Raw genomic sequence first — 23,871 nt, forward strand, 5'->3', positions numbered from 1 at the left:
GATCCAGCAAATGCCCAACCTAGCCATCCCCCTAACCCCCACCCCTCATACAATTTTTTTCTGAAATGTTCCAAATTTTAAGATGATTTATGAAACAAAATTCGAGTTAAAATCGTTAAAATTTTGCTAAAGTCAGTAACATCAAAAGGTACGACTTTTCTACAACTTTAGACAACAATTCCTCTCGATAAATAACTGAATATAAAACTTTTTTTAATACACGCATCATCGACAGCTGCTTCTTCTATATTGTTGAAATTTTCGTAATTTTGATTTATAACCAAAAACTTTTGAAAGCTATATAATTGAAAAAAAAAATACGAGATTAAGTGTACTTACAATAATGTTATTATTATAAGTATTACGCTTTTTTTTAATTTACTGAAAAATTCGGTAAAATTGATAGGTACGCGAACTCCTGTGGTAATATCATCGACAGCTGCTTCATAATATTTTTGAAATTTTCGTAATTTAAATATTTGATGTATAACCAACAAATAAAACTATTTTGTTAAAAATCGCTCTGATTCTTTAGAAAATTACTCTAGCTGATGTTGGTATTCATAATTAAAAAGATGCTCAAATTCCTCATTGACACCACTTTATCATTTATTAATCTTTCTACAAACTGTTGTTATCCCGATGGGTACTAATTGTGCCTCTATGCAGCAGCAATCTGATAAAAAACAATTAAACCTTCACTGCTCCTTTTTATTTTGATTGTCACGCGAAAATCAAAGTAAAAAGGATCAAGCAAGTAAAGGTTTGATATTAATCAAAATGATGCAGCAGAAAATTTTCAGAAATATCTATAAGGGAATGATTTAATTAATATTTGTCCTTTTTTAAAATACTCGAAAAACAATAAAATTTTAAAATCCTCTAAAGGAAGGAGGTATTTAAAAATCCGTTTTAAACTACATGTATTATTTAACTATAGCCATAATTGAGGAACCATTTCATTTTTTTCCAATAAGTATGATAAATTGAAACGCATTTTTTTTTAATACAAAAAAAAACTATAATCTTTAATCCTAATTCCATCCAAATTCTTAAAAAGTGAGTAGGTATCAGAGACACTTGTCTATGAAATAACGTTTCAAAACATTTGTCAGTCATTTATGAAAAGTATATAGCAATAGTTTATCACTTTAGTCATATACTGTATTATTATGTAGTAAATATATATAGGGAGCGACTAATAATGCTAATACGAATACTTTTTAGTATGGATTAACAAAATAAATGGCTCGAGCCTCGTTTCCAGAATAAACATTTTTCGAAGAGCAGAAAAGAAATTTGTTGAATTAGCTGCAAATTTTTATGAACTTGAGTCTTAAAAAGCCATAGTTTAAAGCCAAATATGATGCAAAGGCTCACAGACTGCAAAAAGTAGGGACCATGACAGGAAATTTTACCTGAACAACCGGCATCATGTCAAAACCAGGTAAGAAAATCGATGAGGAAGCAGCTGCAGGTGTATTTTGCCTACAGGTGTGCATTTCTGTCATTGCCTTATAGTGCCATTACTTTATTTATTATATGAAGCTTAAATGTCTACACGATTACACCGATGTAATTAAAGACAATTATGTCAATTTCTAAGATGCAAGGTGTCTGCCCCGTTGCTGCAACCATGATTTATCATCCCTCCCATCTTCTGCAGTAAAACTTATCTGGATGTCTTTGTTTTGCTTTATTGTCCTAAAATTAATTTAATATTATACATCTGACTTTTCTTGAAAGATTCTTAAAGCCTTGTAATAATTTTAAAAGCCCATTCTCCTAAAATTACCATCAACGGACAAGAATGCAATGCATCTAATGGCGAGTGCAGCAGCACTCACACTGGCCTGACTGGGAGCTGTAATGTCAATGCCTGGGCAAAGAGGAAATTAAAACTTGCACATTGCTCCAAAATGAATTTTCTTCTGCAGTAGCATCTGGACCAATAATGCATTGCTTCTTAAATCACATTCTCGTGAGTTCAATAAATAAAAAACTTGCCTTGATTTTTAATTCAATGAAATGTAGCACTTTTCAGAATTTAGTTTGGCAATTCAACTTACATATGACATCATAGAGGCACCAAATATCATGTGCGATTTGATGAACCTGATCTAAATTAAGACTGAATAAGTATCTGTGCTCATCCTAATGGTCGCACTGTCAACATATTATTGTCACTGTCATCACTTAAATAATTCTCATTCTTTGTGTACAAACAGCAATACAGATACTCAATGAAATGGTGGTATCTAGGGGGAAAAATAAGCATTTAAGGCTAATTTAAGAATGGAATCAAGAATGAATTGATATTTTTTAATATTGATGGCAAATTCAATAGAAAAGTTGGACAGAAAACTGCAATACAATTCATAGGACTTTGTAAAAAGTTATCCCACCAGTTGTTCTATTAATACTTCCATTTGTAATACAGACACCATATGTACAGTATATCTTATTAGTAGGTTTAATGTGTGAATGCTAAGCAGATAATATTTGACCTACTGATAAATATTGATGCATGTTATAATTCCTAATACAGTCAATTCTCGAATTATCGCCATTCGATTCATCGCCATTTTCGCAATACCGCCATGATTTCCCAAGAACGTTTTTCCTGCTATATAAAATTCTCTTTATAATGCCAAATTCGCATACCGCCATCCGCCACCCTGTTTTCACAACAAACGTCCATTTTTAAGTGTCAATTATCTCGATATACCGCCACAGGTGCATGACACTGGTCAGTGAAGCGCGGCTAATTAGTTGACGCTATTCCTGTTGTAAAGCATGCAAACGCAGACAAGGTACATGCAATTAAGTAATTAAACAAGAATTAAATAAACAATAATTTTAACATGAACTGTTATAATAATTTTGTTTTCTGTTTAATATAATCATTTATTCATGGCTTCGCACGGTCGTTGTTAAAGTTCGCCGATAACGATATTATTTTGATGATCTCTGCTTTAAACAGTGCAAAGTTTGCTGGAAAAAATAATTATACGGTATAAATTGTGAACGTTCCATCAACAATGATACCATAAACAATGAACATATTCAAGAATTCATTTTACTTATTATCGGCAATATATCACGACGATCGACCCAGTATGTTTTTTTTTTCAATATCGAATGTGCAGATTTACATTCATATACAAATATTTGTCTTTATTTCATATCTACACATTTTGTTTTAGCAAAATTGTACATTAAAAAAATTACTTGAAGTATTTTCAATCAGAAATATGTTTTAATATACATGTACATGTAATAATAAGAATAGAAACGCTAAATGGTATTTCTAAGAACGATAACTCTTCTTCTTGTTTTCTAAAAGATGAGAAATTCAATTCATCGCCAAATTCGTTATACCGCCATGATTTCTAAATTACAGAAGGCGGCGGTTTATCGAGAATTAACTGTAGTTAGGGGTTAGACTGAAATCAGTCATTGTGGAAATGATAACTATTAGTCATAAAATAAAATTTTGATGTCTTATTAAAAACTTAATTTTAAAGAAAATGGTGAAAAACAATCGTAACAATTTAAGATCCCCCCTTTACTGTCCCCAAAATTAAGTTCAAAAGAGAGTTACCTCTCTTTGAAATATATGGATCCATGCACCAACAGAAAAAAGGGTCAGAAAACTGTGTCAAGTTGACATGCAAAATTCACTGGCAAGAAGGAGAATGAAAGAATAATCTGTATATTTACGTATTTGCACAAAATAGTAAAGAAAAAAACAATTCTCATTTAGTAATTTTACCCAAATGAGGAGTCCAAATGTTTTAAAAGATCTTGCATGTTTTACCAAGCACATTCTTTTTCAGGGTTAATAATAGTTTCAATATTTACTCTACACTTGAATCTATTGCAATGAAAGGTGAAGAAAATGAGTTGTCTTGCTTCCATTGTTGACAAAATGTATGGTAGTCCTCTTTTCATGAATTATCAGTATTTGAATAACATGTCTACTCAATATTCTCTGTTCCTGCATTTACCTGTCAAATCTGCAGGCTATTAGAAAAAAAAGTCAAGAATATTTTCCCTCTCTTTAGTATTATATTTAAAAATCTCTCATTAATTCTCAAATACTAGGCATAATTTTCTGTGACTGTATTTGAAATTAATTTGATGAATTTATTTTCATAAGGAAATAAAATGTGAGTTTCCCCCCGAAACTCACTAAAGGAAGCTTTTATTACATGTAATTTGTGAAGTGAGGGATTTCCCCTTATGCTACTTTAATATGTACTTTCTGCACATGTACTACTCAGAATATTTCATTCTTTTTTATGGCTTATTTAAGTTTTATTTGCGCAGTGCTCTTTTGTTTTTTTTTTAAAATATTATTTTATATTTATTCAGTGAAGAAGAGGAATTTTTTTACCCTGATTCTTCTTGTTATTCCTTTATTCCTAAACACACTTACCTTTGAAATTCAGAGCAAAACTGAAAGGCTTTTATGAATTACTACTGTACTAATGCATTTCTAAGTTATATTTCTTTCAGTTATTGTTGTTGATTGTCTGCACTGTCTGATCCACCAATGACAACCACAGGTCTTATATAATCCACTTCACTTTGTTCATCCATCTCCCAGTCTGTGACACTAAGGAGGAGATTTACTTTGTTTAATCTGTATCTCCAACAGTTTTAGTTCCATATTTTTAAACATGTCAAATATTTTACACTGTCCTAGGATTTAAGATTTATTACCTTGATTGTAACAATTGAAACTGTAAATGGGATTGAAAAATGTATGGCTGGGAATCAAACCTGGGACTCCTGCATCAGTAGTCAGTTGCTTTACCAACTGAACTATCCAGGAATTGAAAGTTTTATGCACAGACATGCACACAGAAATGAGAATGTATGAAATTATTACCTTGACCTTTAACGGTTTGACCGTTGGGCAGTAGGGAGTTGTGGTATAAAATTTCACTGCAAAAGCTCAAAGCTTCTTGAGATACTGCATGGAAAAGAGTTAAAACAAACAGAATTTTTTAAATTTATAACCTCAACTTTTCACTTTTTGTCCTCAAAGTCAATGGGTTCTATCTTAGGCTATAGGAAGTTTTTGTGCAAAATTTCATCGCAAAAGCTTAAAAGCTTCTCAAGATATTGCTTGGAAATGAAAGTGTTATAGACTGTAAGACAGGACAGAAATACAGTATGGACACACCAAAGTTAATATCCTCCACTTTCAGTGAAAGCAGGGGACAAAAAGGGGTAGAAAGGGGAGTTGGACATGTTTCCAGATAATACTGACCTTAATATCTCTTATAAAACGAAACCATTTTTGCACCCTTTTAAAAAAGTGTTGGTGACATAGCTCAAGACATTTTGATGAGTAGGTACATTGTTTCCCCTGTCAGATGTTTATTGTAGTACCAGTTGTGGTGAAAAAAAAATAAAACTTCAAGTAAAACCAACATGAGGGTGGACTTTTGAATAATGAATAATACAAAGAAAGAGAGGGGTTAAAACTAACATGCATCCAATGCATGTTTTTTTTTTTTTAAATTATTGAAAAATACAAACAGACAAACAAATAAAAATCTAGCTGGTCAGACTGTGTCATTATGAGTAAGTGTATCCTTTGCCCCCTACTCTATAATGACTTTATAAGGTCTCCATATATTGTTCGTTCTTCTCCTCTAGTGTTCTGGATCTTACTCATCCACTTATATTTACATGTAGATTTTTTTAAATACTGACGAGATAAATGTAAATTTAGTATATCCTCACTGAATGGCTGGCCTAAGTGTCATATGACATAGTTATATTGTGGAATGTACATGTATACAATCTCTATTTTGATTTCTAAATGGAGCAGTCATGTCCAAAATGAGACCGAATTTAATGTCGAAAGGTAAGTTTTATAATCTTGATGCAGTTACTTATTACGTATACTTATATATACATTAATTTGTTCCTTTACCTGAAATCATTCCTTCTTTTTGGTGAAAAGTTCATGTACAAAGATAAACAATGCTCAATAACTCATATTAAAGTTTATAAAAAATAACAGGACATTAAATAAATGTTTATATTATGTCAATTGGTAGAACTATAATAAAAAAAAAATACTATTTAAAACTACGAAAGGAAGTTATAATGGTGATTGGTCCATTTATGGACTGTTTGAGAAGAGTGATCAGAATTCTATTCTGCGTTATAAAATTTAGAACATGTAAGTAGTTTTATTGTAGCAGAGTTCTACTTGTTTTATAATCATTCAGTAATAATTGGTAGCTGTTTATAAGTGCTTAACATATATATTTCCATAGGCATTATGCTTAACTTAAGATACTGTAAATCAGAATTTAATCGTGAGAACTTTATTTTCGCGTAATTATGTGAGTCTGTCAGCTTACAAATATTATTCTCATATGTATTTATAATATCAGAGGGTTATAAAACACAAATACCATATTTTGCAAAAAATTTGGTTTCTCTTAAGGAATGAATTTAATAGCTACCCAAGACATACTGTATATTAACCTGGATGGGGGCAGTTTACGCTTTATAAACCCTGAAGCAGTTTATGAAAAAGTATAAACTGCTCCAACCCAGATTATATCAGTATACCTTGGGTAGCTATTAAATTCATTCCTTATAACTTAATATTTAATCACTAATTGTAGAAATTAAGATTATTTCCCCTTCAAAAATGTCTTTAAATTGCACATAAATGTAAAGTCAAGTGGATTGATACGTTTTTGACGTCAGTCATTGTGACGTAGACAACCCAGGTTATTCGTTATAAAATAATTTTTTATTCAATCAAATGATGCATTACAAACAAAAATTATTGATAAATATCATGTAGTTATATCTTTTAAATAAAGGTGTCGTGAAAGTATAGTAGATTTAAGGCATTCAAGACTATACTTGTACATGAAATAAACTTTTTCTGGTCTTATTGAAGACAGATGATTACTGTAAACCAAGTATTATACGCGTGCGATAAATATCCGCGAGTTCCAAAAGTAACACACTGCTCGGTGTTTGATATTTAATCTTTATTAAACAGTTGTTCATTTTCTTCACATGACTGTTATGATTAGAGTTATTTGCCCTTTTTTGAATACCGATACCGATACAATGATTATCTTGTAAAAACTTTAATGTACTAGAAGCACATAAATTCGAATTACAAACATTCGGTAAAAATTGTAAGAAACGAATGGCAAAACTTAATATATTTGTCTAAAAATGATTAAAATGTCAGTAATTATATCAGCTTGTGTTATTATTGTTCATTTATTGTCACAGACGAGTTAGAGATAAGCTGTTTAATTACGACTAATTATGGCCCAGTCTGCTCTGTCCAAACAATTTATAATAATTGTTCTTTGGCTTTGTAGCTCTCGGAAAGCGTCGATTAATTACTCAATTGGTATGAGGCACTTTCACACTTTCACAATTGGAGCTTTTTTTTTAAAATCAACTCTGTTCTCCTCAATTTTTTTTCCGATTTTCATTCTATCGTCGTGAATGATAACATTTTACTTTAACTATAGGAACGGATATAAGATTTTAAATGGACGCAATGCACAGAATGTCTTAAATAATGCGTAAGCAGTACTCAAGGTAGCATTTTACTTAGTTTATGGACAGATTTAAGATTTTAATTTGATGCCTAAAATACGTGTGGAAATTTAAAAAAAATGTGACCACTTGTTCGCGGAAATAAATCGTCGCGGATTGGTTCTCTAGCGGTCAGTCGCGAATAAAAAATGACGCGTATAATAATTGGTTTACAGTATATTGACAAACTTACCAGAATTATAAAAAAATCTCTGTTCTGTAAACTGATGGATATAAATCAATGGGGAATTCCCAAAGATAATAGATAGTCTTTTCTTATCACCCACTCTCTGTTAATAATAAAAGGATGATATTTGATACAAATGTCTTATTTATTTTGATGAGGACAGAAAAAAAGTTTGAACAATGACAGTCGTTTTATAAATTGATTAGTGCCCACTCATTTTGAAAGTAAGTCAAAGGATCAAAGATCAGCTTAGTACAGTATTTAGTGTCTTATCAGTTATTTTCTGTTACATAAAGTTCAGAAGGATGGCCTATACATCTTTTTCGATCCATGAGTCAATTTTGAATGTTCATACATTTTGACCTGTTAATCTATTTTTACGATTCAAAAGTCTTAGTTGCATGCTATTGGAACAGAGTTTGAATGACTTAGATTTAAGTGATAATTTTGTTTCCTGCAATGTCTGAAGCCAAGAATCTATATTTATTTCTTATCCCTTTCTGTATTATTTATTTACATCTGAAAGCTTGAGGAGATATAAACTGTATGAGTGAATTAAGATACAGTTAAATTTCAGTATCTCAAACACAGATATCTTGAATACCATGGATATGTCGTAGTCATTTTTTGGTCCCAACTTCTTATTTCTTGAGTATTTTACCCTGGAATCTCGAATCCTTTGTTATCTCAAAGTTTTTTCTCGATCCCTTTGAGTTGAAGATAATGAGGTTTGACTGTATGTGAGATTTAATACCTGCATGGCCAAGGTCAGGGCATCATGTTGGGTCAAGTTCATTAACAGAGGTCAAAGTTCAAATACACAAAGAATTTGCTTGCATTGTAATGGACTCTAAAGTACCACTTGCACGACAGTACATGATACATTGACATGACTTGGGGGCAGTCCTTTATAACCAGTCCCCCAGTAGTGGATGCCATTTATCATGTGGTCTCAGACAAACTCGACCAAGGGCCACCATTACTGCAATAGGGTACTCCCTGAGGGACCACTTATCCTGCTTCCTATTGGAATCACTCTGCATAAACAAACAACTAATTAGCTTCAATTGTCATTTCCAAACATTTGGATGGGACAGAGACAGACATTCTTTAGCATAGGGCAATTGTTGCTGGCATTGATTTGCAGTCTGTTGCATTCCTAACACTATTCCTGAGGGGAGGAAAAAGTTGAACTTTCTTGGTGTTTTTTTGAATTGTGTTTCCTGTATAATTGATCATTCATGTATTCTGTTTTCTATATGTGGAATCTAATCAATACCACATATTATCATTCATAACTGCAGGGGGAGTCTGGAAAAGTTGATGTGGATTTTTAAAGTTTGGTCATGTTTTAATATCTATTCACCATGGAGGTATGATAAAGTAAGAAGTTCATTAGCTGGTCTGTGGGGTTCTTAATACTTACTCTTGATGAAAACTGCTCCCTAAACTATTCCCATTGGCAGTTTTGCAGTGATTGCAAAGCGGTGACAACATGTGACACTGTTACATAGATTGGATTTTTTGTTTCTGATTGTTAACCATGGAGACAGAGCCATCAGATGGTGAGTTATTAAAAAGTTCTCTTGTGTGGATATAAGCTGACCCAAAGTGATTGGTCAGTTTGTAAAGTTTTTGCAAAATAACCAGTCCCTTGTTTCAGTTGGAATTCATTGAAGAAGAATAAGATAATTTAATTACAGCAAAGACCTTACTGTGCTGGGGGGGGGGGGGGGGTGTTAATGATAATTGCTACAATTGTTTTAAAAAATTTGGATTATTTGACCATAATGGTGCATTTTAAATTTAAAAAGTTCACATTTGTAAGCCAACATATTTGCAACATCCAATTTCTTTTTATTATTTTTTGATTCTTTTGGAATGAAATTGCTTTTCCTGAGCAAATAAAGGAAAGGATTAGAAGAATGAATTACATGTATAATATTTTTACAAAAAGAAAGTTTTTTTAGGTAAGGATTGAATTTCTTTGCTAAATTCTGGAAGATAAACTGTTTGGGGATCTATGTGACATTATGTTGTAATTAGTGGTTTCATTTATTTTGTTTTTATTTCTTTTCTTTTGTTTTCACCTGCAGAAAACAGGTGTGATCATGCTGCACATAGTTTAGTAGAGATGGTCTTTCTATATTGCTTCACATTACACTAGCACCAGTTGGACAATGTAGATTAAATATTAAATATTCCATTTCTTGCTGATGCAACTATATTTTTTTCAAAATGAAGTAGACACAAGATCTCTATTAGAAAATCTAAAGAAAGTAAGCAATTATGGGAGAAAAAAAGTTGAATAATCAGAAAATTGTTGGCTTGAGGAATTTGTCAATCAAGTGCTGTATGAGGTGAAGGGCCTCCTAATATTGATTCAGTGGTCCAGCATGACTCATTTGCTTTATTGACGATAGTCTCTAGTTCCAGAGTCAGAATCTTTATAGAACTATACAGAATGATCGCAATTATGACTAATGCTGTACTTCTAGGTACCTTCAGATCTTCATCAGATGGGCTTTATGTTTATAATTTTATTGTCAATTTATGGGTATTGTAAGGTATAGAAAAGTACTTGTCAAACATTTTGTAGTGGAGGTCTTTGCCAATTAATGATTGTGCTGTGCAAAAGAGCTGGTCAAAAATTGTTGGTAGTATTGGAAGAGTAATTGTGTCTACTTTATGTGCAATATCAACAAATTTGAGCAGTGTACAGTAAAATTTTGATATATGTGAATCATTGAGATATACAGTACACAGAAAGGTTTGACAGCACTAATGATTATACTTTGTGGTCTGTATCACAAAGTCATAGAAATTTATTTGCCTTCTCTATGAGGCAAGGTCCACCATACCATATAGCATAACTTTTAAATCTAATGAAACAACACCGAAACAAAATTGAAACATTGCATATGCTTCTTTAGAGGTCTTCCTGCTGGTTCGATGTAATATAAACATTTCTTCCATGTGTTTTTATTTGTAGGTGGATGGGTCACTTCTGTCAAAACGTGGACAGTATCAGTTGCCAAGCGATAGTGTACATAATTTATCTAAAAAATGCAGAACATTGCCAAGGCCGTAAACTAAACTCATCTTCCTTTTTTCATCTGTAAATGTTCTTGATTTGTCAGTAAAACTAATTAAAAGCTGTGTCAGTTAATTATTGGATGGTTACAGCTGAACTTTTTGATAGTGAAGCAACCAAAATCTGTGCTTAAAGGGTGCACATTTCTTTTCATTTTGTTTGTTGATACATCTTCCTGTATAGAAAGATCAAAGGGTTGCACAGGTGCATTAAATGTGATGCAACTAATTCTCCTTATCCCAAAATGCAAACGAGTTCAAGAAAAGAGGCAAGATTGCAATGCAATATTACTGATTCTTGAACTGGCACGTGCACCAAGTCAGGGTACAAGTCTGATTCAATTGAAAAGTAAAATGTTGTCTGGAAAATCATCTTTGAACATCATTTCTGTGGATATAGATGATATGTTGGGTCGTATATCTTAATACGGTGAATTAATATGTGATGGTCAGACATCTTGAAGTTATAGCAATCAATAGTCTGTCTGATGATGCTGTAATCTGTAGAATGCAGTAAAGGCATCTGAGCCTGGAATATTGTCCCTCATATATCACACAGGTAATTAGGTCTGCTGCAGCCAGTATAAAAAGGATCAAAATACATGTATCAGGAGTAATAAAGGTTGTAAACAAACTTTTCTGATTTAAAAAAAAAGGTACTCAGTAGATGTTAGTTTGGTTATACTGGATAGATGCAGCTATGTGAAAAAAAATGTACATATTTATGCATATTGTAGATTCCCCGCCCCCCCCTCCAAATCCAAGGAAATAAAGGCAGCTTTAGATTTAGATGTGTTCCAATTCAGTACTAATAGATCTCCTTATTATAATATACATATTTTATTCTAGTGAGTTTCAGAGGTGTTTTGTTGCACTTCTTCTTGTAGACAGATGGTAGACGTGTTATCCCATATAATAGCTCAGACAAGAGATTTTGGTGCAAGATTATTGTTTGCAGATGGCATTTATGTTCCATTGTACAATTTTTCTTTATTACTTAAGGTGTAATGAGTGTTTGGTGCTTATTTTGTATATTATAAGAATTCTTGGATCAATTTCATGAAGTGTTACATTTCTGATGCACCATTTCTATAACGGTTTAAAGCAATTCTGTCCAACTCTTCTGTAATTCTAAGAAATCTTCAATAAAAAAAATCTCATTCAAGTTTTTTTTAAGTTTCCGACAAACCCAGAAAAAAGAAAATCATTCTGCAAATACATGTTGTTTCTAATTATAGCGTGTTGAGATATTTTTCTGTGGGGATGGTTTTCAGTTATCTACAGTTGCTTTTAACATCTTTAGGATAAAGCCAGCACCTTCAGGGGCTTGCTCAGAAGAATTTCCTCTGATAAACACCAATACCTAAATGCAAAAAAAAAAAAAAAAAAAATGGGAGCCTAATTGTGTTTCTAGAGGAGGGCTCTCCTTCTTGTTTTAGAAAATTAAAAAATAGTTTTCATAATAGTAAATATGGAAATTTAAATAGAAACAAATAAGGATGTTTTCTTGAAGCACTTGTATTATTTAATCAGGAAGTGCAAATGCATATTGTAACAATGTTATATGTAGGAGCTTTGATATTGGTTTCATGAATTCGAAAAAGAGGAAGTATAAACATAAATAAAAAATACCTAGAATTGGGCCTAAAATAATAAAATGGAAAACACATGTAAATTATATGCACTTTTTGACTTGTCTTTACCAGGGGCTTAAGTAAATGGCTGCACCGAGAGTCTTAAATATATTTTCTCTAATTGCCTTTTTATAGCTAATTGGCATACCTAAGTCGTGTCATCATATATATGCGAATTATTTAATCAGCGAAGTTTGTTTATTATTTTTTTTTCACACCACAAGATTGAAGCATTACTAAACTTAGCATTAGTAAAAAAGTGTGATGAATGAAGATGGGTTTACACCCAACAGAATTTGCTTGCCCCTGGGGTTAGGAGAATTAGAAGTCAGTGTGGGTTTTGAGATGGGCCCCACATGTAACGAAGATAAAGATGAAAGAAGGTTGTGATGGAAGTTTAGATTGTATTTGCAGTGGATGAAAACATGCAAACCTTGTATGATGGTATCGTATTAAGCCGTATCAGCTTTAATTTTCTCCTGCACTCTTTTTCATCATTTGATCAGCATCTTTTTAAGTTTAAAATTAAACAAGAGAAAAAAGTAAAGTTTTATATCTATTTATTAGTACATGTAGTAGTAAACTGGTTTTGTATCTCAAGATGAATAAGATAATGAGGGATGTCTCAAGGGTCTGTTTGTTAATGAATTTTTTTATACCTTCTCTGAAAAAAAGGAGTACAATTGGTTGCTTTAACATTATACATGTACATATGCTTCCTGCTCTGCCAGTTGGTATACAGCAATGGATTTTCAGATTTTATTAAGCAGAGTTTATCGCCCAGTAGTACACCAGTATGTTGAATGTATTTCATACCTTCCCGGCAATCAGCAACTGTATTGTATCCATAATTCATGATTGATCTGGCCAAGGTACCCAGTGAATGACAGTTTTGGTGCATATACAGCCAACAGTTGGAGATTATAGACATATTAAGACAGGACGTGTAATTATTGTGCTTATTTTTTTTTCGTAGAAAAGAGCCCCGGGGCTAAGATGCTGAAGAAGGCGAGGTCCTTCCGGGATGATGTGAAGGGATACCTACGTCGACGATCTTCAGCATCGCAGCATGAGGCGGCCATCACGGAGGCCAAGTACCGACACAGCAAGTCGTACTCCATGCCAGTGGACACCCCAACGGAAAACCCAGCTCTCACTGACAAAGTAGGTATCCTGTGGTAATAAAGGGGGGGGGTGTCAGTTGGTCTGTGATTAGGTGTCACTGTTTATGGAAGTAGAGATTGTGCATGTAATAGTTAATGTTATCCGATTATAGGAAAAAATGGGTTGTTTTACTTTGCATAATTTTTTGACTGAAATACGAAGAATAATGCTATACTGGAGAGGTGTAACACACTGGATAAAACTGCAACAGATGAAAAGTACTTGGTTAAGTGTAGTAACTTGAACATTTTTGGATACTTGACTTAGGGGGATCGATGGACAGATTGATAGATCAGATAAAAAATGAAAAGGAATAACTTCATAGGTATAAATTAAAGTACATGTATATTCACCAAAAAAGTTGGAAAACATTGAGCTTGTTAGTTCAAAAGGGCAAATAATAAATTATGACTGACATTTGATTCTGCATTTATGATACGAAGGTATGTTTTTTGCCATGAAATCAGGCAAGTACTTGCTACGATGCAGTATATTTTGCACAGAGACATCAAATATTAAAAAGTTAAAACTCTTAAATCTGCTGTGTATGCAAATTAAGGCTTTATCACAGTAGAGATTAAGGGATAAAGCTAGTCTCTAATACAGTTTTTCCTACATCCAAGGGCCCATTGTGTCAGCAAATGTACATTTATTTAAGGAGAGATTCTTCAGCTGTCATATTATGAAAAAATCTATAAATCCACACTGCAAAACCTTTTCATGAAAAATTCATGCATTTGTATCTTTTGGCACACAGATAAGCAATTGCACTTCATAATATTCAGAATATGTGATTTTGCGATTTGTGCATCAAGAGAAAAAATACTAAGCTCCTTGGAATCACAGGTATCAATTTACAATTGTGGTTCATCTTAATCATGGTGGAAGAATGAGGAAAACTTGACAGTGATGATAGCTGCTCCCTAACAGTTTGATTGCAGTAATTGCACATTCAGGAGATCACTGTTATCAGTTTCACACAATAATGTTGTGTCATCGTCTGCATGTCACTTGATTGCCATGTTTTTTTTGTTTTTTTTTTGGTGGCAGTCTTGTCTTTGTCCTTTTTTGTAGGAGATTAATAGCTTAGTGCAAAATAGACCTAGCATGTTTTACAACTCATTTCTTTTGAAATACCACACCCAGACCCACATAAAAGTTTGTGATTGTGTTTTAACTGAGAGAGTAGAGGGTATAGTAGAAATGTAGGGAAGAAGGTAACATAGTCAATTACATTAGACTGGTTATCTTTTTTTTCAGTAGTTCAATTTGATTTATTGATATTTGATTTTTATTTAAAATATGCATGTGGTTTATGTTTGAGTAATTGTATTTCAGAATAAAGAAAAGGACAGTCTCAAAACTAAAAACAAAGTGAGTAATGCACTGTGATAAATTCTGGATCATTTATATCTATCTGGCTTAAATGGATTCTTAGCTCACCGGAATTGAGAAACGAGCTTTTCTGATCAAATTTTTGTCTGTAAGTTCAGTTTTGTTTGTTTGAACTGATTTCTGTTAACCCAGTGTTCTGTACTTTTTCTCCAAAATGCATGTGTTGGTCTCAAAACTTGGTATAAATGTATTTCTAATGATCTTGAAGAGTAACTTCTCAGTTCTGGAACCATCAAACTTTGATGCCATCAATCTGGTGACTAGTACCACTAATTACATAGTAACAAAGACTTCATAAGTCTTTTTCACTTCTTATCACATTTGGTAACTATATTTTGTTAGTAATGGAGGAGAGGTTTGCCATTTTATATGATATAAATTCAAAGATGGACTGATTGTGAGATACATCCTTTCCTTTTTCATTAAATCTCAAATCAATGCAAATTTTTATGTAAATTAATCCTAGGTAAAATTTTTAATTAATTTTTATATCAGTTAATAACATGATCTCTAGTGAGGTGAGCTTTGTGGTCCATGGATGCTTTGCTTCGATTTTTCTTTTTCTGCTTAGCTAATTCAGCTCAAATTTGTCCAATGCCGTATTTCCTAATGCTGCATTCCCCGAAAAGATTTATTCCGTCTATAAATTTGTATGAACAAAACTTGTTGCAGTGCTTTGTATTGTATATTTCCTGTTGTCCTTGACCTGTTGAAACAATGGTAAAGTTAGATCTAGTCACCATAGTTCAGGCTCTGACTGTCTGGCCAAGTGATGTAATAATCATATAGCACTTCAACATTGTACTTTTTAAGATGACTTCAGTGTCATGTGTGTTAATTAGCACGATTTTATGACCTGAAGGAAATATTTCATTTTTTACAATTCCTTTATTCAGTGCATGATAAGTCAGCAAAATCAGTGTTTTAACTTACGTTTGCCTGTTTGTCTGTCTGAGTTACAATTCTACCCCTTTGTCTTCTCTATACAGCTTTGAATTCCCTCATTATTACTATTTTGAATGTAGTCTTTCAGAAATTTGATAAAGTTATTTCTATTTAGCAGATTTCCATTACATATTGGATAAATTTCATTTTTGGTCATTAAAAGATTGTTTGTTTAGAATTGCATCCTGTGGGTAGGGATGGGAGGGGGATGGGTCAATTCCAAGAGTGATGGTGGATAACTAAATTGCAAAAATAAAACTCCATCAAAAACACATTATGTAATATGGAATAGATTGCAATAGAGTTCGAGGTCAAAGCAAGCATTGTTTGGAACCTGAGTTACATTTACAACTGGAAACTGATACCTGTACTCAGCATTTACTAGGTTCTTTGTGTTTATAGTGTTGTCAGTATTAAGCTAGAATATGGATCATTCTTTTTATCTGAAGTTAAATAATTATTTGATGTCTCAATTTAAAAAATATATTTTCCACGAAACCTGTCCATTGTTTTTGTGTAATAGACCCATATTTTGACTTGGGAAAGTTATCTGTCTTTATAAAGCTTACTTTTGAACTGATAAACAATGATAGTTCTCACCATTTCCTGTGATACTAAGTCACTGGCTTTTCCTATAAGTAGAAAAATATCACAGGCTTTTCCTGTGACCCTGCGTCAGACAGCTGTCTCTAACAGCTATAAAATAAAAAAATCATGTAAAATGTAAACAAGTAGTCAGAGATATACAACCTATTTGTCATAGTGACATTATAAAGTAATATATTAAATATAATTCAGGGAAATGGCAGTCTAAGTGAATGCCCATCAATAGTGGAATGTTTATTATTTCAAGAAAAAAAATTATGCATGACTTCCCTCTTCCCGTCACAAGTATTGGGTCCACTTGACACGCAAAGTGTGCAAAATTTTATCATTCTTCAGCCAAGGTTAAAGGATACATTTTATGTGTTGGCAAAAAACAATGATGAATATTGGATTTCCATTTATAGGCAGATTTAATGTGCTGCACTTGTAAATGGAACAGTTGGCCTTATTAACATTGTAAATTCTCTATTGATCTTGGTGAAACGGCACAGTGTGTGGATTGTTTTTATTTTGAGGGGGGAGGAAGGTCGATTCACCTGGTTACTTCCCCCTAAGGTGCCAAAGTTAGGAATAGAGGAAGCTGCAGCAGACAGATTTTTTTTCTTCTCTGGATTCCCCCAGTGGAGGATTCCTCACTGCTAAGTGAGCCATGTTCTCTTGTCTGTGATCATCTATATATACGTATTGGATCCAGAAAGACGTTAGGGGGCTAAACACAGCATCCCACTCACCCAGATGCTAAGGCAGTTTGATTGACTGAATAATATTGAGTGAATCACACATGTCGGATGGCTGTGGGATAAGGGATTTCTGTTTGATCTTCTACACTCCATTTCTTTTGACCTGTGAAAAACAGTAAAGGACTTGTGAACCTGGAAGATTTTAGGATTCAGATTTGAGAGAGAGAAAAAAATCTTACCTCATCTTTATTGTCAGTGGTTGAATAATTCCCAAGAGAATTAGGTGTTTGGGGGAAATATTGGTTTTTGTGTACTTGAGTGAAAAAGAGAGAAGCACTTGTATTCCTGTTGATGGATATGGGATTTTAACCTTAATATATAATGTTAGTAAACAGTGGTTAAACAGGCATTACAAGTTTTATGATGGGAAAAAGCAGTACTTTGGGCAAAAAGAAGAAGTTGAAAGCTGAAGCTCCTATCCAGGTAAAGTCTACGAGATTTAATGATCGATCCACCATTCATCTGATTCTTCTAAGAGTTTTACTTATAGTTACCTTACTATGAATAATTTAATTGATTGAGGAAGTGCAGGCTATTTATTTTTAATGTGGCAGAGGTGTCTAAATTTAGAATCAGCATGACAAAGTGAATTATATGTTAGACAAAACAACGTCAACCTTTTGTAACAGGATTCTTTGTGACAGTAATATTCAGGAAATATATTTATTTAAATTTGGCTGTTTAGGAAATGCAGTAATGATAACTTGTTTGCAGTTCCTTTTCCTCAATAGTTTTACTTCTTTGATCAAAGGGTAGATTTCCTTTTTTCCTGTGTGGGTAATTGGGGCTCAACAGCTGTCCAATTCCGAGTCCCTCTCAATCTCGAGCAACACACAAACCCCGATTACCATTACGTTACCTCAGTATCTGAACCTTTAAATTACATTTATTAAAACGGCAACCTGGCTTTTTGATCAGTTGTTTTCTTAATACAACAGGATGCATGATTCATTGAAGATGTATTTCTTATAAGCCTGTAGTCATCATCATCCGCTTGTCTGGTGTGGTGCAACATTCAGGCTGAAGGGATCACCACAATTTACACTGAAAAGGAGTGAAAGCAGTCCTATGTAAACAAGTGGTAGTTTTACTTTGATGATGGAAAAATAATGAAAAAAATGTTTTCTTTTCTTTCTAGAAACTAAATTTCGTTTCAGTGTCATTGGTGTTCTTGGTACAAAATGTAGTCATATATTGAAGTTTCAGTAGAAAACTGTGACCGGTTTAATCCACTCTTAAAAATTTGAATATAATTGTGCAAGTATATGATTAAGATTTGATTAATTTCTAAATCTTTTTCTTTTAGATTAGCTTTAGTTGTTACATTTCATATCACCAATTGGTCAGAAATTAGAAAAGTAGATTATAAAGAAGATAAACACACATTACATAAGAAGTGGTAAGAAAAATTCAGATTCTTCTGTTGGTTAATATTAAAAGCTAATGGAGTGAGTTGATGAAGAAGTTAGGGACTTGGTGATGGCTGATTAGATAGGTTTCCTGCTGAGACTAAGTGGCTGTTTATTTATCCATCACAATCTTTGTATAATGGCTACATCTTAGAAATCCAATCTTGTGCAAGATTTCAAGGAAAATGTGGAGAAACAAAGAGAGGGTTAAGGAGAGGCTTTGTTATACATTTTCTCTGGTCTTTTGGTTTTGTTAGTTTTTGTTATGAGGGGAAAAAAAAGAACTTGGGCTGTTCAGGACAAATATTGTCTTACTCTAGCTGGACCACAAAAAAATGGTAAATTGATTAACCATTTGTGTACATATCAGTGAGGCTGATTTGCACATTGATGAAAATTCTCCCTGGCAGAAAGATTTTTCTGCTGAAGCGAGTAAAATGTTTTACAATGTCTGAATGATAGAGAAGGATTGTAGATTTATCTGAAATCAATAAGAAACAAAAGTTTATGTAGGGGGTAGGAGGACGGAATCAATCAGGACATTCCCCCAAGGCATAAAAAGAAACCCCAGATTAGTTACAGGGCAACAAGTAATTCATAACAATATTCTTTGGCAGAAAAGAAGAGGTTGGTGCATTAGTCAAATGAGCCCTCTGTGACTATAGCTGTCCCTTGATCTCGAAAGGCCATACCATTATTGTTACAGATATAGTCAATAAAATAGCATTATTTGTTTTAAAGGCAATGCTTGGGCAATCCACTTTATTGAGCAAAAAAAAAGAACAACAGTATTGATGGGTTCCATATTTCTACTTTTTTGCATTTTTTTTCTTTAATACTTTCTCTGAACTTGTGCCTGACTCTGGTATGGTTTCATGTTGGAATCATAACAAACGATATTAAATTTTAACAAACCTTTTCCATCTGTGTGATTGTGGTGTAGGGTGGTTAAAAGTAATAACTAAGCCAAACAGTTTGGTCAGATTCAGATGCTTTCATTGTAACAGTTTAGTTGACTGCTGTCTTTGTTAAAGGTGCTTTCTTTTTGCACCTGGAGTAATGTTTATTACGCACATGTGTCGTCTCGCATCAGTGATCAAAGAAAGAAATTTATCAAAGGTCGCAGATCTGATTTTTGTTCAGTCATTTAATTTTTCATCAAATATGGAAGAAGCAAAATAACTTTAAAGTGGTCTGAATATTACAACGCATTATAGATAATGCAAAGTGCAGAATTTTAAATCAATTAGTTTTATGAACATAGGTTTATTGATTCAGTTATGCTAGAGTATCTTTTAAATGGCCTTGAATAATTTAAGGTTTAAGTTGTAACTTAATTTATGCTTATACGTCTTAATAATTACATGTTGTGAATTTGTGGGTGTTGAGAAAAACTGCATCTGTTACAACACAGCATTGAGTAACGCAAAACCAAGTCTCAGGGAAAGTGTAATAACTTCAGAGCCAGATGATGAGGCAAATTTAGCAATGACTGTCTTCTTCAGAAGACAGATCCTTTGTCAGGCGTAGGGGGGATGAGGGAATTAGTCATTCTTAGAAGGACTGTGATCTAATTATCTGATTGCTTCACTAACTGACTCACAGTTCAATTAAATCAGCACTAATTAAGACCAGAAGCATGTCAGAATTTGTCTATTGTTCTGTAACACGTAGGATTTTCAGGGGGGATTGTCTCTTGGCGTTAAGGCACTGCATGTTGATTGTTTACTCTTAGCGTAATTGAAACATGTTCTTGATGATTACTTTGAATTTTTTCTTAGCTTTGGGGGATGTGCTTATTATTGATGCTTTGTGGTGAAAATTTAATGAAAGAAAATTCTGATAAATCACGGTCATCCATTTTTCGAGACATGTAAACATGGTAAATATAAAGTGTTCACAACCTATGTAATATAGCAGGTCAAGTGTGTGCTGTAGCACTTGTGAACTTTGGAGTTAAATTTCATTACAAAACTATTTAGGGCTGTGGTTATATTATAAGTTCTATATGGGAGGCAGTGGGAAGAAAAGGTTCAGTGCACTAACACTCCATACAATGTAAAAAATAAATGAGAGAGCCTCAAATGGGTGTTGCTTATATATGTACCGATACTTGAGCTGAATCTTGTATTTACTGGGGTAGATCTAGTTGTATTTCTGAGGTAGTGAAGACTTTTAGAATTTAGGGGTGGCAAATATATGTAAGAATGATAAGATTACTGTCAATTTGTGACAATACCATGATTTGAGTTAGACCTTGAATTCTAGATTGTTTACATCTGTTGAAGTTCTAGCAAAGTGGAATTTAAAACAAAAAAAATTAAAACTTTGAATATCAATGGATACATTTTGGAGGATGAGACTGATACTCTGGAGATAATCTTACAAATCAGACTAAGTCTTCTAGTATGTGTAGCATTTTCACAGTGCAATCTATTTGAGGACATTGTTAATGTGATTATAAGTTGTTTATTGAGGCTCTGCCACTCAAACTCCGACCACAACAATGATTTGTTTGAATCAGACCTCTAATGGCCAATTTACCCTTTGTCCTCCGGAGATCTTCTGAAGTAGAAGAGTTTGTATCTGTACAGAGGTCACTAGACACAAAACATGAGGGGCTTCCCCCCCTTTTACTAATGTAATGTGTCAATTAGGTCAACATCTGCTGAGTTAAAATATCAGTAATGGACCTCAATTGATTATCTTGAGAATGATCACATATGTCACATGGAAATATATGAATCCAAAATGCATCCCCCCTAAACCCAGATCTTGGAGTTCAATGACTCACTAGTATTATGATTATCTTGGAGGCTTCCAAAACCAATATTGTGCCAGCATTCACCACTGTCTGTTGGATGGGCTTCAAATTATCGATGTTTTCAGATAATATAAAAAAAATCTTTCTCGACTAGATATTATGATAAATTTTGAAGTGGTTACGAAGTTAAAAAGTGTGTATCAACTTTTTTTTTTTTACACTTGAATCTCTATGTATTACATTTTTCATTGAATAATGAATATTGGTTTGGAGAAATGTTAATTACTTTTTGACTCATGCAGGCTTTATGACCCAAGGAGAACTACTGTATGGCCCTATAATGTAAAATGACCTGTCAGGACCTTGCCCTATCTCCCTGACCACTGCTTTAGACAGATAATTAATTCTTCCAGTAATTCCCTGTGTTAACTCCTACCCTGATTAAGACTTTACATATGGTACCTGTATACATAGCAAATGACCTCCCGAGGGCCCGGTTGATGTTTTAATATGTCAGTGATGGGCTGGAGGCAGACAGGGTGAAGGTGTAGAGCTGATAAGATGGGGAAGGTGGCCTAGTGCTATACTAATCAGGAAACTGATCCCAGATGGTGCGAAGATTTCCCCCCTCCGAACTTTTGACCCCCTCAATTACTAAGTCCCTCATTACCTGCTTGATCACTTGTGTAAACATTAGCTCATCATTTTCTAGATTTTCATTTTCTCCCTTAAGATATCCTCTGTTTAATTGAGGGAAGGAAGAGAGTTTTCTGCTTGTTATTGTGCTGGATTTTTCCTAGATTGATTTTAAATAAACCATCTGAAAATTTTATTATGTAGTTGCAGATAGATCACTATAAATGTTTACTGAACGTAAATGATAAATAACTGAATCTTCAATCTTAATTTTCTGAAGTTTGGGTTATATGATGAAAATTAAGTGAAAAATCAACAATTTACTGATTAACAGAGAGATGGTGATTGATTTCACTTATAAATAATTCTTTTTACACTAATTGATATGTTTGACATCAAAAAGTTTGAAGATGCTACCATGTTAGAATTTTGACAAGCAGGACTTAAAAAACATGAAGACGCCACCATGTTTAGAATCTCATTACTCCATTCCCAGAGGCATGTTTTATTATAGACGATTATTGACAAAATGCAGCATTATTGTTTGTTGATGCCAAAGCGATATTGATAGATTAATATGACCATGTCACCTGCACCCTCCCTGCCATGTTTAATTAGTTAGGAATGAGTCACAATTACAGGTGAATATCGGTGCCAGGCTTTCTTATAGTGTAGTTATACCTGGTGACTGTAGGTGCCCCCTCCCTGTGCATTGATTCCTACTTTGTCTCTATTTGCTTTAGGTTTTTTACTTCAGTGATTTCCTTTTAATACAGATTATCTTAACAATTAGACATTTCTTCATCCATCCATTTTTGGTTCGGAAAAGGAATTTTTTTATGGCCTATTTTCATACATGGTAATTTGGAATGGCAAGTTTTTGTTGCAGCAGTAACCGTTGTGGAAATGAATGAGTGTTGTTATTAGGACTGCGGCAAATATAGCAGCTTTCAGGCCAATTTAGAGAACAAGTCTGCTGTCGTAATGACTGATCAAGACTTAATGGATCTATTGAATGAAATACAAAAATACAATCCAATATCTCCCCCCAAAAATAGCCACTCATTTAACAAAAGGCTTCCATGAATGAAATTGCAGCTATATATATATATATGCATTTGATATTTAGTGATACAATTAGGTCATGTCTGAGATGGAATTAGTGGAGATTTTGTCTCCAGGATGCTTTTGATTTTAACACAGTCTCGAACAGTAATAATTGGATAAGTTGTTTGATGTACGTTGGTATATAAGGATAAAAATAAGTGCAATATTGTTATACACCACACAATTAACAAGGAAGGTGATGATTGGAGGAAATCGTGTCCAAATATAATTCATGTAGGAAGTATATACATGTATAATAAATTTTTTGGAAAGAAACAGAAGGAAAGGAAATCCCAGCCAGCTTCTTATATCCAGATATTAAATCATAATTGCTTCATCATTTCCTCAAAGTCACTGTATCTGGGGTGGTACCGGTATTTATTTTTAACATGATTTATCGATGCAGTATTTTTGTTTATTATACTAAATTTAAATTAAAAATTCCATAAGGAAGGAATGTTTGATCCAATACAAACAGACTCATAGAAGTAAAATACAGAGATAAGGGGCAAGTCAAAAATAGCAATCACCTCATTTTTAAAGAAAGATTTTATCATATTAAAGAAAAATGTGAATTCAAAAAAAA

The 23,871-nt window shown here is 33.2% G+C and overlaps 1 protein-coding gene across 11 annotated transcripts in view; it reads left to right on the top strand.

The window, feature by feature from the left end:
• Nucleotides 1–1,254: 1,254 nt before the first annotated feature.
• Nucleotides 1,255–23,871, top strand: part of LOC134245992 (rap guanine nucleotide exchange factor 1-like) — a 37,318-nt gene continuing 14,701 nt past the window's right edge. For 2 of the 11 annotated variants that reach the window (XM_062728227.1, XM_062728232.1), the window contains exons 1-3: nucleotides 5,730–5,884; nucleotides 13,496–13,683; nucleotides 15,022–15,057. In XM_062728227.1, the coding sequence (XP_062584211.1) occupies nucleotides 5,851–5,884; nucleotides 13,496–13,683; nucleotides 15,022–15,057 (258 nt within the window). In that variant the 5' untranslated portion in view covers nucleotides 5,730–5,850. Of the gene's footprint in view, nucleotides 1,448–5,729; nucleotides 5,885–9,320; nucleotides 9,358–12,815; nucleotides 12,964–13,231; nucleotides 13,392–13,495; nucleotides 13,684–15,021; nucleotides 15,058–16,773; nucleotides 17,793–23,871 lie in introns of those variants that run through there. The other 9 variants (XM_062728226.1, XM_062728231.1, XM_062728230.1 and 6 more) reach the window with 8 other exon arrangements.

The sequence above is a fragment of the Saccostrea cucullata genome, unplaced genomic scaffold (genome assembly GCF_032062105.1).
Source record: "Saccostrea cucullata isolate Sc308-1 unplaced genomic scaffold, CSIRO_AGI_Scuc_v1 ctg342, whole genome shotgun sequence".
In the NCBI taxonomy this organism is placed as follows: domain Eukaryota; kingdom Metazoa; phylum Mollusca; class Bivalvia; order Ostreida; family Ostreidae; genus Saccostrea; species Saccostrea cuccullata.